The following is a 19,329-nucleotide window of genomic DNA, read 5'->3' on the forward strand; positions in this document are numbered from 1 at the left end:
ATTTGGATGCTGGGATTCATGGCCATCGGTCTAATTCAAGCTGCATGGGATTTGTTGGGTTATAGTCAGGTGTGGTTTCATGATTATGAGTCCATGATATGGTAACCCAATGAGCCTCTTGTGGATTTGACAGCTTTAAAATTTCTTCGCTCCTGACTGACGGGCGACTCCGGCAGCTCCGGACAGACGGGCGACTCCGGCAGCTCCGGACAGATGGGCGACTCCGGCAGCTCCGGACAGACGGGCGACTCTGGAAGCTCCGGACAGACGGGTGACTCTGGCAGCTCAGGACAGACGGGCGACTCTGGCAGCTCAGGACAGACGGGCGACTCTGGCAGCTGAGGACAGACTGGCGACTCTGGCAGCTCTGGACAGACGGGAGACTCTGGTAGCTCAGGACAAACGTGAGACTCTGGCAGCGCTGGGCAGAAGGAAGACTCTGGCAGTGCTGGACAGGCGGGAGCACCTGTAGGAAGGAGATGGAGAGACAGCCTGGTACAGGGGGCTGCCACCGGAGGGCTGGTGTGTGGAGGTGGCACCGGATAGACCGGACCGTGAAGGCGCACTGGAGGTCTCGAGCACCGAGCCTGCCCAACCCTACCTGGCTGAATGCTCCCCGTAGCCAGGCCAGTGCAGCGAGGTGGAATAGCCCACATTGGGCTGTGCTGGCGAACCGGGAACAGCATGCGTAGGGCTGGTGCCATGTACCCCGGCCCGAGGAGACGCACTGGAGACCAGATGCGCTGAGCCGGCTTCATGGCACCTGGCTCGATGCCCAACCTAGCCCGGCCGATACGAGGCGCTGCTATGTACCGCACCGGGCTATGTCTGCGCACTGGGGACACCGTGCACCTCACGGCATAACACGGTGCCTGCCCGGTCCCTCTCTCTCCACGGTAAGCATGAGGAATTGGCGCAGGTCTCCTACCTGACTTCGCCACACTCCACGTGTCCCTCCCTCCAATACATTTTTGGGGCTGCCTCTCGGGCTTCCAGCCGCGCTGCCGTGCTGCCTCCTCATACCTCCGCCTCTCAGCTCAGCATTGGGGCGGCGATATTCTCCAGCCTGTGCCCAGGGTCCCTTGCCGTCCAGAATCTTCTCCCATGACCAGGAGTCCTGAGATCGCTGCTGCTACCCGTTACCACGCTGCTTGGTCCTTTGGTGGTGGGTGTTTCTGTAACGGCTGTCTTCCTCCTCCACCGACGAGGAGGAGTAGTAAGGATCGGAGGACCAATGCGCAGCATGGTACGTGTTCATTCTCTTTATTAAAACAAACGAACATTGAAACAAAACAATAAACGACACCTGAAATAACAAACCGAAACAGTTCCGTGTGGAACACACAGACACAGACTATACACACCCACGAAACACAAGTGGGAAAAGGCTACCTAGGTATGATTCTCAATCAGAGACAACTAACGACACCTGCCTCTGATTGAGAAACATACCAGGCCAAACGCAAACACAACATAGGAAAACATAACAACATAACAAAGGAACTAAGGTCAGAACGTGACATTTGGCATATAGTGTTGCTTGCTAGCTACTCTGTTGACAGTTCTACAAGAACATGTGGTCGCCAAATAGCTTGTTAATTGTTTACAAACAAATGAGTGAATATGCTGGAACGCGAAACAGCTAGCTAGCAAGATAGTTGACTGATGTGGCCAAAAAGGACTCGTTTTGAAAGTTGGATCATCTTATCCTTTGAGGCTTTAAAATTGTTCTAACACTATGATTTAGAACATTCAAACTGCGACTGGGAAACGTCCATGGCAAGTGTTGTTATCACCTTAGTTTGATACATAACTTCTGAGTGATAGGAAGCACACGCACACCCACCAATCAGCCTACGCCACTGTGCGCACACCCATCGTTACTATGACAACTAGCATAGCCATGTCAGCAAATGACTGCTGTCTGAATTACACACAAATCTGATTTGGTCACAACGTTCTGTTTGAACAGTCAGTATTCCAAAACAGATTTGAAAAACAACACTGATTTGAGCATTAAGGCCTGCAGTGTGAACAAGGCGTTGGTGTGGTTGCTCGCTGGGCTCAGACCTCGGGTAATTAACTCTGACGGAGTTGATGAGCTACTAATTAAATGTGCATCTGGATCTGGCGTCTGTCATAAAACAAACGTCTGTTAGCTGTCTCTCCAATTGGAGGATTATCAAGAGTGAGAGATATTGAGTCTGGAACGTTGTTTTTGAGGGACAAGGACAACCGTATCGGTTGGAATGAAGGATTTAAAAGCCACATTTTCATCGTAGAAGCGATCTATTAAAAATAACATTCCATGTTTATTCCCCAGGTATTTTTCAGTTGATGGGCAGTTCCTATTTTTTCTCAATGAATATGGACTTGAATATTTGGCCTGTTCACATGGACACTTCAAGCCTGTTTATTGTAGAGAATAAACATTTTAAATCTTGCTATCATCATCGTATCACTGTGTATTGAGTTTTAGCTAAGATCCCCACTAAGATGCCAATACAATATGTCAGATCAGAGCCAAAGTAGATGTCAGTCCCTCTCTGGGAGTGGAGATCCCGTCAGCTCAACCTTTATTGACTAGTTTGCAGATGGATTAGAGGTAAAAAAAAAACTGCAGCAAAGATCCTTCTGAAAGCAGCATTGCACAGATATCCACAACATAGATTGGCATAGGCCTGCGGGTCTTCATAGAGGTGTGTGAAGGAGAGCGGGAACATTTAAAGGATTTCATTACTAAACTAATAGAATTACATGGTCAAAATGCTAACTCAACAAATATTTTTACTTGGAATACGTGAAATATGGAGATCTATATGTTTCTCACTCATATCCTTCATTGGTTATCATATTTACTGTGTGCCTGGGTTGAGGAGAGGAAGGTGTCAGTTTGTTGTCGGACATGTGAGCGTTTCCGTGGATTGCAGCCCAAACTGGTCTCCTTCTTTGCCCTTCAAAGATGACAATAATTCTCTCTGAGGACAGAACAGGAACGACAAAGGAACATGGACAAATAGAAAAGCAACGACAGCTTAAACTAAATATTTCAAGAACATAAAAGTCCTCTGTCTGCTCTCAACCTTGTCAGCATTAAAACTGGAGTGAAAGAATGAGAAGTATTGTATTGTGGAACGAGACAGACACTGTGTTTTCACATGTGGAGACAGTTTGAAAGCTCTCGATTATTTTATGGAAAGCCTTGTACTTGGCCTGATTCCCTTTTCTCACAGTGGAGATACCTCCGGTCCCTGTACCCGCCCGCCTGGCCTTCTTAGGTCTACCTTTTCCAGCTGACTCTCCCATCCATAGATTCCCTTTGATTGGAGCGTCATATTTTCATCTAAATGCTGATGGGTTAAGGGGTGTCAAACTCATTCCACGGAGGGCCGAGTGTCTGAGGGTTTTCACTCCTCCCTTGTACTTGATTGATGAATTAAGGTCACTAATTAGTAAGGAACTCCCCTCATCTGGTTGCTGTGGGCTTAAATGAAAAGAAAAAACACAATCCTGCAGACGCTAGGCCCTCCGTGGAATGAGTTTGACATCCCTGGGTGCAAATTGAAAATATTTTGTATTTTGTGGGGGCCGCTTTGTTTGCTGTGAGAATTGGCCTTCGCATCCACAGGAGTTCAACGAATTTCAACAAGGTCTGAAATAGGTCTGAAATAGCATTAAAGTCAGAGATATTCATTCAGATGCCAGTGGTAAAGTACTCCGGTTGCCTGCGTCTGTGGCATATTTCTTATCGCGGTAAGGCTGTCATGTAAAGCTGCCTGTCAGGGTGACATACTGTATGATAGGGATAAGTGTGACCCCTGCTGAGAAAAACAAGATCACAGTTGTCGTGAGAAAAAACTTTATCCTACCTATAATTTGCATTCCCTTTAATTTATAAAATATCCCTTGATTGAGCATGTACAGGCAAGGAAGCGTTCTTGCCTTCCTTATAAAGTGTCCAAAAAACCCCACCTTCAGCTCTCCCTCACAGCCCTTTCAAACTCATGCAGATATGGATGAGTCGTATGTCAGCTGTAACATTTGACTATATAATAACATATAGCATATCATTTTTCATACACATCAACCACCAGAGCACAAATATAGTTGTTCCAGAATAGTGTTGCCTGTTTAAAAAAATATGGATGGTTTATTTTGCCCCTACTGCAACAACAATTATAATCAGTCACCATGTTGTCCAGCTTCTCATAGAAGTCAATGGAACATATTCTACATCCAAATATGAACAGTGGTATATTTTTTTAACGATCAACACATTCATTCACATTCATTCTCATTCATTCACATTCATTCTCATTCATTCACATTCATTCTCATTCATTCACATTCATTCTCATTCATTCACATTCATTCTCATTCATTCACATTCATTCTCATTCATTCACATTCATTCACATTCATTCACATTCATTCTCATTCATTCACATTCATTCTCATTCATTCACATTCATTCTCATTCATTCACATTCATTCTCAATCTACAAACATAGTTATATTATTCATTTATCCTGTCAAATGCTTGGTTAAGTGGGTTTTCTAGTCTGATCTTATCACGAAACAGTGGTGGTTTACAACGTGTTCAGAATCTACTGAAAACATTAGACAGCCTAATACAAAAGCCAACTGGTACAGACTGGTCCATATTACTGCCTCTAGAATTATAGCTTATTTACAATCATCTACGAACTAGCCATCAGCGACCAAACTTATGAAACAACTGAACAGAAACACAAAATCTCATTAATTGATTGTGCTTTTTAAAACCACTTTTTAAAACCACTTCTTCATTTTTAGAAATGGAACACTTGTCTAACATCGGTTTTGATTGATAGCTATGAGTAAGACTGGAGTTACAAACGGTCGTTTTTTATATTTATATAAGTTATTACAGGGTCATCCTGGTTCCATCACCTGTGGTTGTGTTGTGTCTCTCAACAACAGAAGTTGTGGAGACATTGATCGGATCAGTCCTGGCGTTTTACCAATGCAGTAGAAGTTTCTAGAATAAGAGATGTATTGGCTGCCTGAGCCTCTCTATTCTCAAATAGCCCATGTCCCCTCATATGAATCACACCCAGATTGTGGTGGACAAGGGTGCTTAGGGCGTAACAGGAATAACAGTAGAGTAGTTTACCAATTTCACAGCACACTACCACAGCTGACTCAGTCTTAGTGGGGTTTGTGTCTACTGAAGAACTCTAGTCTCTTACAGTACAGTTACCGCTCTTCGATCTGGTGAAGTCTGAAAATGCCAAAAAATGTGAGTGTACCTTTTGTTTGATTTAAAATCATACAATTATCGTCCTGTTATAGTCGGCAGTCTTTTCCCATCCCCCCCCCCCACACACACATACTCCCCCAACACAAAGGGTCGTTGGTTTGATTCCCGCTGGGGCCACCCATACATAAAAATGTATGCAGACAGTAAGTCACTGGATAAAAGTGTCTGTTAAAAGGCATATATATAAACTAGCGATGAGATGTTAGCATTCTCTGCTGACTCACTCCCAAGCTAGCCGTTAGCATGCTAGCTAGCGTTAAACAGTCACTTCGGTCTTGCTGCCTGTGCGGTAGTGCTGCTGGGGGATGTAGTGGAGCTGCTCCACAGTGTGGGTCCTTCTGGAGGCAAACTGCTGTCTCTTATTAGTCGTGTGGTTCATGGCTAGCGTGTTGGAGTGCCCCGCTGCTCCTGCTCCTCCTGCCGCCCCTGCGTTGCTCGAGGCACTGGGATGGGAGTGCATTTTTGTCATCTTGTAGTGGTCCATGAGCGGTGTCGTGGGCATGAACACATCCGGGTGCGAGATGGCGTGCGACATCGACTTGTCGTTGTTGCCCCGGAAACCGCCAGACGCGCGCTTCAGCGACATCATCATTTTGTCCGGCGAGATCAGAGGATCCTGGGAGTACAGGCGATCTTGGGAGTAGAGGCGGTCTTGGGAGTACAGGCGGTCTTGGGAGAAATGGCGGTCTTTCGGGTACATGTGGTCTTGAGATTGTAACAGCCTGTCCTTGGAGTACATGCGGTCCTTGGAGTACAGCCGGTCCTGGGACATCAGGCGTTCCTGGGACTTCAGCCTCTCGGCAGACAGTAGCTGCTCATCAGACAGGATACGTCCTCCTTGCCGAGTCATCCCTATCCCCTGGTAGTCTGGCTGGGGTTCTCTGTTTGGGGACAGGACCCGGTCCTGGGACATGGCCCTCTGGACACGAGGAGGCCTCTGTCTCCTGGGGCCCTGCTGCGCCTGGGGCTGCTGGGGTGGGGCCTGGGACACCTGGGGCTGGGGGGGCTGGCTCTGGAGCTGCTGCTGCTGCTGCTGCTGGAGGAAAGGGTGAAGATAGTCAACTGTTGATGTATTCAACGTCTTTTCTGACTTTTGCAACTGCGTTAACTAAACAGCACCACTGCGTAAATAGACTGCAGTTTCATATAAATACGTACACTATTCGCTGTTTTTGCATTTTTAACTTGAAAACAGTAGATTACCGTATAATGTACAGTAAAATACTATACATTTGTTTTAAAGCACATTGTAAGACCTTTCTGTAATTCCAACAGTAAAACACTGTAGCATGCACAGTAAAATACTTTAAATCTGTTTTACAGTATTAATTATGGTGCTTTGGGAAAATGGGAAAATTGGGAGCAGGGAAAGAGTCTCTGTCTCATGAACATATTTTAATGCCTTGTAAGATGCTATATTTGTTGCAACCGTTAGTTAGTGTGCTGTACCAACTGAAGTGATATGTGGTAGTGGTTCCCTAATAATTACATTTATATGGGGGACAGATCAGAGTGGCAGCAAGTCTCAACCCTTTAATGGTAGAATGTTTAGTAATGTCCTTTTGCTCTGAAGTCGATATAGAAGTCTTTGTTAAAGTGCAAGTGATATAAAACACAAAATATTAGTTGGTGTAGTGTAATATATAATTAAACATTCACTATTAGCAATTACTGATTTTATTTTCAATCCAATTCAACGATTCAACAAACAATTCAACAAACAATTCAACGAAAGTACTGTATTGCTGGTTTGCTTATATTTACTTCAGCGTACTGTAAGTTATGGTGCATTAGCATATTTTAAAGCGTGCTTTGTAAGTGGCTATATTTCTTGTACCCGTTAGTGAGAAAGCTGTACCAATTGAACTGATATGTGGTGGTAGTTCCCTAGCAATGACATGTACAGTATATAGGGAACAGATCAGAGTGGTAGTGGGTCTTAAACCTTTTAATGCTTGAATATGTACCCATGTCCATATGATCTGTTCTGTCCTGTAATCACGGCCAGTTTGGAAGAACTTTGTTTAAGCCTCTAGAAGTGCAAGTGATGTAAAACACCTAGTATTCATTAATATGCGGTAATATGCTAATTCTTACCGCCAACCTGCTTGCTCTAATCCTTTGTAATTACAGTAAAATACTGTATAAATCATTTTCTTGTGATTTAATATTCACTTTTACTGTGTTTCATTGCTCTGGCATTAAGTTAATGTGAATATCTCAGTATTGTATTTGCACTATACAGAGATGGTCAGAGATTTATCGTAAAATATCTTGTTGTAATTGCAATTATTTTGAAGACCAATGTATCCCTAACTACAGTAACATTGTCAGTAACAGCTACAGATACATTTGATTTACTATGACTGTGATTCGTTTTTTCTTTATCAACCTTGGTGGAATGTAAGTTGCTAAGGACAACGGCACCCGCTAAATGTCCAAAATGTAAAAATGAAAACTTGCAAAGAACACTGGGTAATATGCCGCTGCGTGGGTAATTCCAGTAATATACTGGAAATTAGATTATTGTAACATTTTTGGTACTGTAACATGGATCAACATCAAATGTATTACCGTAGCTGTACTGTAAAATACATTACAGTAACATACTGGCCAATTGCTGCCAGTAAGTTATTGTATATTTTACAGGAAACGTTTTACAGTGTAGATGCAGTACCTGTTCCTGATTCATTTTGATGACGTGTAAGGGCAGGGTGCTTCTGGCTGCCAGGTCAGGGAGGTGACGCTTGCGGGTGTAGTAGTCGTCAACGTCTTTATCCGCTGTGGAGAGACAGCAAGACGAAAGACAGGGAACAGGTGGATTAGGAGAGAGAAAGAGGAAGGGAGAAGGTAAAGAGAGAGTAGGAGGGAAAGAGAGAGTAGGAGGGAAAGAGAGAGTAGGAGGGAAAGAGAGAGTAGGAGGGAAAGAGAGAAAAATGAAAAACAAAAGAGAAGAATAAAGGGTTGCTCAGAGAATAGAGGGACTGAAGGTTGTTCAGAGAATAGAGGGACTGAAGGTTGCTCAGAGAATAGAGGGTCGGAAGGTTGCTCAGAGAATAGAGGGACTGAAGGTTGCTCAGAGAATAGAGGGACTGAAGGTTTCTCAGAGAATAGAGGGACTGAAGGTTGTTCAGAGACTAGAGGGACTGAAGGTTGTTCAGAGAATAGAGGGACTGAAGGTTGCTCAGAGAATAGAGGGACTGAAGGTTGTTCAGAGAATAGAGGGACTGAAGGTTGCTCAGAGAATAGAGGGTATGAAGGTTGCTCAGAGAATAGAGGGACTGAAGGTTGCTCAGAGAATAGAGGGTCTGAAGGTTGCTCAGAGAATAGAGGGACTGAAGGTTGTTCAGAGAATAGAGGGTCGGAAGGTTGCTCAGAGAATAGAGGGACTGAAGGTTGCTCAGAGAATAGAGGGACTGAAGGTTGTTCAGAGAATAGAGGGACTGAAGGTTGTTCAGAGAATAGAGGGACTGAAGGTTGTTCAGAGAATAGAGGGTCTGAAGGTTGTTCAGAGAATAGAGGGACTGAAGGTTGCTCAGAGAATAGAGGGTTTGAAGGTTGCTCAGAGAATAGAGGGTCTGAAGGTTGCTCAGAGAATAGAGGGTCTGAAGGTTGCTCAGAGAATAGAGGGTCTGAAGGTTGCTCAGAGAATAGAGGGACTGAAGGTTGCTCAGAGAATAGAGGGTCTGAAGGTTGCTCAGAGAATAGAGGGTCTGAAGGTTGCTCAGAGAATAGAGGGACTGAAGGTTGCTGAGAGAATAGAGGGACTGAAGGTTGCTCAGAGAATAGTGGGACTGAAGGTTGCTCAGAGAATAGAGGGACTGAAGGTTGCTCAGAGAATAGAGGGACTGAAGGTTGCTCAGAGAATAGAGGGTCTGAAGGTTGCTCAGAGAATAGAGGGACTGAAGGCTGCTCAGAGAATAGAGGGTCTGAAGGTTTCTCAGAGAATAGAGGGTCTGAAGGTTTCTCAGAGAATAGAGGGACTGAAGGTTGCTCAGAGAATAGAGGGACTGAAGGCTGCTCAGAGAACAGAGGGTCTGAAGGTTGTTCAGAGAATAGAGGGACTGAAGGTTGCTCAGAGAATAGAGGGTTTGAAGGTTGCTCAGAGAATAGAGGGTCTGAAGGTTGCTCAGAGAATAGAGGGTCTGAAGGTTGCTCAGAGAATAGAGGGTCTGAAGGTTGCTCAGAGAATAGAGGGACTGAAGGTTGCTCAGAGAATAGAGGGTCTGAAGGTTGCTCAGAGAATAGAGGGTCTGAAGGTTGCTCAGAGAATAGAGGGACTGAAGGTTGCTGAGAGAATAGAGGGACTGAAGGTTGCTCAGAGAATAGTGGGACTGAAGGTTGCTCAGAGAATAGAGGGACTGAAGGTTGCTCAGAGAATAGAGGGACTGAAGGTTGCTCAGAGAATAGAGGGTCTGAAGGTTGCTCAGAGAATAGAGGGACTGAAGGCTGCTCAGAGAATAGAGGGTCTGAAGGTTTCTCAGAGAATAGAGGGTCTGAAGGTTTCTCAGAGAATAGAGGGACTGAAGGTTGCTCAGAGAATAGAGGGACTGAAGGCTGCTCAGAGAACAGAGGGACTGAAGAATCAGAGGATATTAAATGTGATGTACAACCTTTCTAGAATCTCGGCCCCATCTGTGATTCTACCAGTGTTTCTGGCTGAGGGCTTGAACTTTCCAAAGGTTGTGTAAAAGTCTGTAAACAAACAGTGTCATACAGCATGCACCAGACAGCACCAGACAGCACCAGACAGCCCCAGACAGCACCATACAGCACCAGACAGCACCAGACAGCACCAGACAGCACCAGACAGCACCAGACAGACATGTCATGCACAAAGAGGATGCCATTCATGTGAAAATCATTTTAAATGACACCAAAAGTTCTTAAGATGAAAATGCTGCATGTTCATATATTATCAAACAGAACATGGGATAGTGGTTGTGAACAAGAACAGGTCAGGAAATACACTACATCACCAAAAGTATGTGGACACCTGCTGCTATAACAGCCTCAACTCTTTTGGAAAGGCGTTCCACATTGCTGCGCAGGCCAATCGAGTTCTTCCACACTGATCTCAACAAACCATTACTGTATGGACCTCGCTTTGTGATGTTGAAACAGGAAAGGGCCTTCCCCAAACTGTTGCCACAAAGTTAGAAGCACAGAATCGTCTGGAATGTAATTGTAAGATAACGCGTTTCCACTGCTCAAGAGGTGGTACAACACTCTTCACAGCCGACGCTTGGCATTGCGCATGGGGATTTTAGGCTTGTGGGCGGCTGCTCGGTCATGGAAACTCATTTCATGAAGCTCTTGTGCTGACGTTGCTTCCAGAGGCAGTTTGGAACTGGGTTGTGAGTCTTGCAACCGAGGACAGACGATTTTTACGCGCTACGCACCTCAGCACAGTCCCGTTCTGTGAGCTTGTTTGGCCTACCACTTCGCGGCTGAGCCGTTGTTGCTCCAGGACCTTTCCACTTAACAATAACAGCACTTACAGTTGACCAGGGCAGCTCTAGCAGGGCAGAAATGTGACGAACTGACTTGTTGGAAAGGTGGCATCCTATGACGGTGCCACATTGATAGTCACAGAGCTTTTCAGTAAGGCCATTCTACTGTCAATCTTTGAGTATGGAGATTTCATGGCTGTGTAGTTGATTTTATACACCTGTTAACAACGGTTGAGGCTGAAATAGCCGAATCAACTAATTTGAAGGGGTGTCCACATTCTTCTGCATATATAGTGCATGTTCATGCCTCCAGATTGTCTTGGAAGGATGTGTGATATCACACCCTCACACCATGTATGTATTATGCAGCAGACTCATTGGGAACCATGCATCAATCATTAGTCATGCGTAGAGATTCGACATAGTCACACATACACACACAAGCACGTGCGCTACACGCACAGACACACAAACACACACACACACACACTAAGTAAAGCTGCGGCATAAAATTTCCAAAATATACATTTTTAAAGTTCACCCCCATCAAGACATAATGTGAGACGTCACTGGACAGTTGATGTCCTTGGAGTCTCTATTCTTTCTCACTCTGTCTTTTGAATGTTTTACTGCTAAAGTGAGATGGAAGGTGAACGTTAATAGCATTCGTCCGTTATTTCTAGATTTATGACAAAAGACGTCTCCACTTTACACAGAACCCAGAAAGAGAACACCAAGCCGTGTCAGTTACGATAGGGTCACAACAACAAACAATCTCAGGCTGATCGCTACCTGTACACAAACGTCAATTATGACAGGACGCTCAAAGGGATTTCGCTAAGGTACATTACCTGATGAATAATGAAAATAGATGTGTATATTTTATCTGGCATGAGAATAATCACAATGAATCGGTTAAATATAAATCTGATTCATGAAAGAGTCGATCAAAATAAGACTTCATTCTGAAGCAGTTATTTTTAGATGAGAGAAAAATGTAGATATGTAGATAATAAGAAAAATCTTCTGATAAAAATTATGAATAAATTACTTTTGATACATAATGTGCGTAAAAACACTGTGTGCTGTACTTTGAATGTATACATCAATTTACATTCATAAGTAGAAGCTGAGATTTTTCTTTTTCATTATACCATTAAGCCTCGGGCATTATCCTACATGATCTTTCAGTAGAAAGACACTAGCTGACTAACAAAGAGAACTGCATGGTGCCTTTTGGATATTTGCTGCTGTAAATGATTTGCTTTGCAAGCAGATAAAGACAGCTAGACCGGCTGGCATCAGCTGAGGACAGTTTTAAATTAAACAGTTTTAAATTTCAACATAGAGGAAGAGATTATTCTACGGCTTCACTGGACTGGATTATGGGCCCCGACCATAGTCGCGAGAACTAGGTTGTCCTGCAGCACTCCCTGATAAATTGAAATCAACAAAAAAAAAGTGTATTGTATGAAACAGCTTTCCAGGATAACAACATTCACCATGCCAACACACATTGAGACATTTTCCCAAGAACTAACATTTCCCAAGCACGGACATTTTCCAAGCAACGACATAGCATGTTCCAATCAATATGCAGACACAGTTCTGTTAGATTCACACTGTGGAACATTGTTTGATTGATGACACCCTTCCATATATGTGACTCGTTTCAGGAAACTAAGTGTATGTCGCACGTCACCACTTCACAGGAGAGCCAATCCATAAATACAAATACAATTGTTTTGCTACTTTTCTCAACAACATTGATGCCCTGAATTTTATAATAGGCGCTGAAATTAATAGCGCTATTTAACAGCCGTTATTTTCCTACTGACAGATCAGTTGGGAAAAGTGATGGGCTACTTTCTACACACGCCACGGTCAGTGTGAACTAGAGTACCTTGACACAACGCTGGCCAAACAAGATGTGGCTATAAAACAAAATTAAGTTAAAGGGTTCTAGTCTGCCGTGAAGAGTTCATCCATTTATTTAAGAGTGCTAGCTACATCTTCAGATATAAGTTTCTAATTTAGTCAGAAAGTTGTTTTTATTTGCAAGTTAAAGCATACTGTTCGCTAGCAAACATTAACTTGCTGGCTCGCTAACTAACGTCACGTGTATGATCTGTGTAGTAATATTATTCAAATCAGCAATCCATTTGCATTTCTAGTTAATAGCCTAATGTTAGCTAGATAACATTGAACCTAGTTTGTTAGCTTTAGCTACCTGCAGAGTCATACTACAGCTACAGCTATGACAATGTTTGTATTGGTAGTAGTATGAGTTGGGACCATGCCGGTTCATTATTCAGCTACCTAGCTAGCTACATGTCTAAACAAAAGATTCCACTTCGGCTGGATAATTACATGACCCATCAAATTCGCCAGGTGTGTCTGGGGGTTATTGTGGCCATCTATTGTATTTCGTGTACATGTCTAGACAATAGTGACCCATCCTCTGTGTGTGAGGGGTGGTTATAGCATTTCCTTCACATGACCCATCAATTTAGACCAGTGTGTCGGGTAAGCGTCATCTAATAATGATAAAATATGAATAGAATATTTCTGTCTGGACACTTTCTGTTGTTGATGTTGCCTCTATGCCAGTACTATCACTGTACCGTTTACACCTTCTGTATCCTGTGCATGTGACAAATAAACTTAGATTTGATTTGATATAGTGTGTGTTTACCACATGACCTCACATGTGAGTCCTTAAATAGATGAGTGTGACTAAGGCTTAAGAGGCTGTGAACGATGCTGAATGGGTGTAGACAAAGAATAGCTCTCCAGTAGGTTACATATGTGGATCAAAAGTAGACAATAACAAGAGACACCTGAGACAGGATCAGTATAATGATGGTGACCCAGTCTAGAGATGGCTGTTGAGATCAGTATAACGATGGTGACCCACTCTAGAGATGGCTGTTGAGATCAGTATAACGATGGTGACCCAGTCTAGAGATGGCTGATGAGATCAGTATAACGATGGTGACCCAGTCTAGAGATGGCTGACAGGATCAGTATAATGATGGTGACCCAGTCTAGAGATGGCTGATGAGATCAGTATAATGATGGTGACCCAGTCTAGAGATGGCTGATGAGATCAGTATAATGATGGTGACCCAGTCTAGAGATGGCTGATGAGATCAGTATAACGATGGTGACCAAGTCTAGAGATGGCTGATGAGATCAGTATAACGATGGTGACCCAGTCTAGAGATGGCTGATGAGATCAGTATAACGATGGTGACCCAGTCTAGAGATGGCTGATGAGATCAGTATAATGATGGTGACCCAGTCTAGAGATGGCTTATGAGATCAGTATAATGATTGTGACCCACTCTAGAGATGGCTGTTGAGATCAGTACAATGATGGTGACCCAGTCTAGAGATGGCTGATGAGATCAGTATAATGATGGTGACCCAGTCTAGAGATGGCTGATGAGATCAGTATAATGATGGTGACCCAGTCTAGAGATGGCTGATGAGATCAGTATAATGATGGTGACCCAGTCTAGAGATGGCTGATGAGATCAGTATAATGATGGTGACCCAGTCTAGAGATGGCTGATGAGATCAGTATAATGATGGTGACCCAGTCTAGAGATGGCTGATGAGATCAGTATAATGATGGTGACCCAGTCTAGAGATGGCTGATGAGATCAGTATAATGATGGTGACCCAGTCTAGAGATGGCTGATGAGATCAGTATAATGATGGTGACCCAGTCTAGAGATGGCTGATGAGATCAGTATAATGATGGTGACCGAGTCTAGAGATGGCTGATGAGATCAGTATAATGATGGTGACCCAGTCTAGAGATGGCTGATGAGATCAGTATAATGATGGTGACCCAGTCTAGAGATGGCTGATGAGATCAGTATAATGATGGTGACCCAGTCTAGAGATGGCTGATGAGATCAGTATAATGATGGTGACCCAGTCTAGAGATGGCTGATGAGATCAGTATAATGATGGTGACCCAGTCTAGAGATGGCTGATGAGATCAGTATAATGATGGTGACCCAGTCTAGAGATGGCTGATAAGATCAGTATAATGATGGTGACCCAGTCTAGAGATGGCTGATGAGATCGGTATAATGATGGTGACCCAGTCTAGAGATGGCTGATGAGATCGGTTGTAGACTCAGATCCTTTACTTTGTTAAACGTTTAGTGAAACACCATGTGAGCTCGGAAGGTGTTTTTGACTGAAGTGTGTGTGTGTGTGTGTGTGTGTGTGTGTGTGTGTGTGTGTGTGTGTGTGTGTGTGTGTGTGTGTGTGTGTGTGTGTGTGTGTGTGTGTGTGTGTGTGTGTGCGTGTGTGTGCGTGTGTGTGTGTGTGTGCGTGTGTGTGTGTATGTGTGTGTGTGTGTGCGTGTGTGTGTGTGTGTGTCTGTGTGCTGACTGAATAAAAATCCCCTTACAGGAGTTTTAGTAGCACCGACTTTGAGTTGTAGCCTGCACCATAGATTCATATGCCTCCCTTTGTTCCCGTGCCAACAGAGAAGTACAGGACAGCCATGATGCGATTACACAAGCCTTAAGGAATATTTGCATTACACTTCTGGAATATGATGACATGAGACCTCATTCGGCTGCAGAAGCCAGCGTAGGACACTGAATCAATACAGAGTGGCTGCTAGAGCGCAGATCAGAGCTTAATGTGGTTAAATACTCTAAGAGAAATGGTGGCTGATGCTATTGCTGCTTCTCTCTAGATAAATGTTTAAGGGGAGACGGTGAGCGTGTGGCGTATATGGTTTTCAAGACGCGGTGACTTGTCGGACGTTACAGAGGAGAGTGGATGACATGTCATTTTTTTTTTTTCTGTGGCCTCTCATTCAGACGCTGTTTATGCCTTCGAGAGTCGAGGCTTTCTGGAAAGGTAGTGAATGCTGGTGCACTTCTAATGAACAGTATGACCCTTTCAGGAGAAAGTATCCTGTCATTGCATCTTTAGGGGCATATGGTGTAATCCCTCATGAACGTTTGTCAGTTGAGGAACGAGCCGAGTTACGAATGCAGAGTTTTAACATGCCAGATCAGGCCGTAACTTATGCAGTATCATTTTTAACATGCAGAACATTTAAAAAGAGGCAGTGGCAACTCTGTCAGCGTTACTGCTAATGGTGAACTGTGCTGTGGTCGGGACCTACTCAGTCTCTTGAGGGAGGAGTATCTGTTGAGGTCGGCCTTGACGGCGGCCTCGTAGGTGGGCGGTAGGTGGGACAGGCTCTGGAAGGAGCGCGAGGAGGACAGGTCGTATGGCTCCGTCTGTGAGGTCAGGATGCCACTCACCCTAGTGTTCTCTGGGGAGACACAGCAAAACAAACAAGAGGGGGGGAAATGTTTTCCTAAAAAAAATATACGGCGTCAGACCAAAGGCAACGATGGTAGAGCACCTCTGCTGAGGAAGGGTGGAGGGAGGTACGAGAGGGAGGGGAGGTGGTCATCTGACAGGAACTTGTTTAGGGAGTGTTTGGTAGAGTCTGGGTGGGGGGGAGTTGAAAGTAGGAGATGGGCTAGGGGATGTGGGTTAAGAGGCACTCTGGGAGCATTTGACACTGTCTGGTACAGTAGGTAAAGGGTGTGACAGGAGAGGTGACAACGGCCCCAAAACAACACCAGACCAAACAACAGATGTCTGCTTCACTGTGACCCTGACTGTGACAGTTTGTGTGCTGTCATTTGAGGAGTGGTGGAATGGGGAGAGGGCTAGGACAGGGCAGCGACACGCTTGTCTGACTGATATAATGTGATGCCAGAGAGAGAGAGAGATGGGAAAACTGGGACTGTGGACCTTTCTCTATCTTCACCCTTTTTTTCTCAAACTCCCCTCTTCAGTTTCTCTCTCTTTCTCTCTCTCCTTCTCTCTCCTAGCTCCTGCTCTCTCCCCCTCTATATATCCCTCCCTCTCTTTTCTCTCCATCCCTCCCTGTCTCTGTCTCTCTCTCTCTCTCCTGTGGGCTGTGAGTCTGTCATGCAGAGCAGCAGAGAATTGGGCAGCAGGGTGCGGCTCATGTCCAGGCTCCAGTGATAAAGTGAGAGAGGGATGAGAAAAAAAGAGGAGAGAATGAGAAGATACAGATGGAAGGAGAGAAGGGGGTGGTGGGGTTGGAGAAGAGGGAAGGAGGGAAAGCAAAAAGAGAGAGAAATAGTCAAGAGGGTGGAATAAATATAGAGATGAAGAGAGAGAGAGGGACATAAAAAGGCCAGATGGGAGGAGTTTCGGGAGGGCAACACTATCCATACTCTCTCAACACAGGGAAAATAGACAATGTGACATGCTGTTAGCTACCTCCAGAATCAGAAACACACTGCTGAATCACCAGGCACATTACGACTGAGGAATGTGTACTGGGGAAGGTACAACGGCTGAAGGGTGGACGAGTGTGAGGAAGGGTGTGTTTGAATGGAAGGGTGTGTTTGAATGGAAGGGTGTGTTTGAATGGAAGGGTGTGTTTGAATGCGAGGACAATTATGTTGATTTCTGTGTGAATAAGACTATGTGTGTATAAGTGCGTGTGTGTGTGTGACTTACCACGTCTCAATGATCGGTGAGCTACCCCACCCAAGTGAAAAACAGACAGTTCAGAAACATGTTGATGGTGTGAAACAGCATTCTGACCAAACCCAGCCAACACACTCCCCACCAACACACACCTAACCAACACACACCCAGCCAACACACACCCAGCCAACACACACCCAACCAACAATCAGCCAACACACTCCTCATTCATTACCATAAGTCCAGGAATAAACTAATGATGTCTATAGCTTGTATGTATTTGGAACAGACCAATTATCTAATGTGCCTTTAAATACAGTTATAATGAACCTTATGAATGAATACGTTTTTTTGTAATCCCCTTTTTGATTGACAGAAAGCCAGTAGTTGCTTCATGGAGGACAGCACAGGTTGCAGTGTATCTAAGCAACACGGCACATTGGTACAACAAGCCCTTTTTATGTGGCTTGTGATTGAAGTGTGTGCCTTTTGATGTGTTTTGATGGAATGAATTTCTATTGTTTCCCATAGATTTCATAGGGATTTCTTCATGGATCACACGTTGAATTGTCACACACGAGGAGAAGTGTTGCGACTACAGCATCTCCTTAAAGCCCAGCGGAAGTCCTAGAGGGGAGAGGCTTCCACGCAGGGTTGAGCCAACACTTGAACATCAGAATACAAGCCAAAGAGGCCAATCCAATGTTAAACAAATACAAAGGCAGTGGATTATCTCTCCTTTTCTTTCTTCCTTGTCCTCTTCTCACCCTTTGTCATTGTGAAACCAGCTTCCTTATATCTCTCCATCAGCCCCTAAACCCGGCTCTTGTGAATGAATAGAGACAATTGGTGGCAGAAAATCCCTAAATTCCATTTGTAAGGAAACCGGGGCTGATATCCTCAGCGAGAGCAGAAGGTTAGAATAGAATCTTATAATGACAGGGTCAATCATCTCAGGAGGAACCTGTTTCTGTGGTAGAACCATATAGCCGAGATGCCCTGACCTTAACAGGATGCTACTAGCTTGATGTCCAGCCAATCGTATTTCCCTTTAGCAGGTGATAGACAGAGGCTAGGCCGAGGTTAAATGGCTTTTCATTCGCTCTGTTTAAAGTCATTGTCATAGTTATGAAATGTAACACTTCTATGATTCTATTGTTAATTTTAAAAAAAATTATATAAGAGAACGGATGTGGAGAGATCGATGAGCAGGCTGGTATCATTAGTAGCATTCTGTACAGTATAAAGAGTGTTTTAAAGTGAATTCCCAAAACCGGGGCTTGATTTTTGAGGAGAATGGCCATTTGTCTTTGTATAAATAACACGGTGGCTCTGTTTTCAATATTCACCCGAAGTAACGTACTGGGCATGAATTCTCTGTCGTAGCCTATCCTGCAGTGGATACTGTAACATAACCCTGTGTCTGGGTGCAGTGCTGTTAGCTGTCCTTACCATTATGGGTGCGTGTTGGGCTACCTAGAACCACATGGTTGTAGTTGTGCTGGTGGGTACCTGTGAAAACAGCAATGGAGACGATCATTCAACGTGATAAGCATATCAGATATTGTATCTGATCAAAAGTAATGACATGGTTTAATACAAGGGGAGATCTAGTGACTGCATCATTAAAGGGGAGATCTAGTGACGGCATCATTAAAGGGATACAAGGGGAGATCTAGTGATGGCATCATTAAAGGGATACAAGGGGAGATCTAGTGACGGCATCATTAAAGGGATATAAGGGGAGATCTAGTGACGGCATCATTAAAGGGATACAAGGGGAGATCTAGTGACGGCATCATTAAAGGGGAGATCTAGTGATGGCATCATTAAAGGGATACAAGGGGAGATCTAGTGGCGGTATAATTAAAGGGATACAAGGGGAGATCTAGTGGCGGCATCATTAAAGGGGTACAAGGGGAGATCTAGTGGCGGCATCATTAAAGGGGAGATCTAGTGACGGCATCATTAAAGGGATACAAGGGGAGATCTAGTGACGGTATAATTAAAGGCATACAAGGGGAGATCTAGTGGCGGTATAAAGGGTTGATTCAC

The 19,329-nt window shown here is 44.3% G+C and overlaps 1 protein-coding gene across 1 annotated transcript in view; it reads right to left on the reverse strand.

Moving 5' to 3' along the window:
* Positions 1-1,035: 1,035 nt before the first annotated feature.
* LOC109887492 (protein shisa-6) overlaps positions 1,036-19,329 on the reverse strand; it is a 131,550-nt gene continuing 113,256 nt past the window's right edge. Inside the window, exons 5-9 of the mRNA XM_031799772.1 lie at positions 18,727-18,786; positions 17,305-17,325; positions 15,920-16,072; positions 7,980-8,083; positions 1,036-6,335 (exon numbers count right to left, since the gene is read on the reverse strand). Coding sequence (XP_031655632.1) covers positions 5,559-6,335; positions 7,980-8,083; positions 15,920-16,072; positions 17,305-17,325; positions 18,727-18,786 — 1,115 coding nt within the window. The 3' untranslated portion in view covers positions 1,036-5,558. The remainder of the gene's footprint in view (positions 6,336-7,979; positions 8,084-15,919; positions 16,073-17,304; positions 17,326-18,726; positions 18,787-19,329) is intronic.

Source organism: Oncorhynchus kisutch, linkage group LG20 (assembly GCF_002021735.2).
Source record: "Oncorhynchus kisutch isolate 150728-3 linkage group LG20, Okis_V2, whole genome shotgun sequence".
Taxonomy (NCBI): Eukaryota; Metazoa; Chordata; class Actinopteri; order Salmoniformes; family Salmonidae; genus Oncorhynchus; species Oncorhynchus kisutch.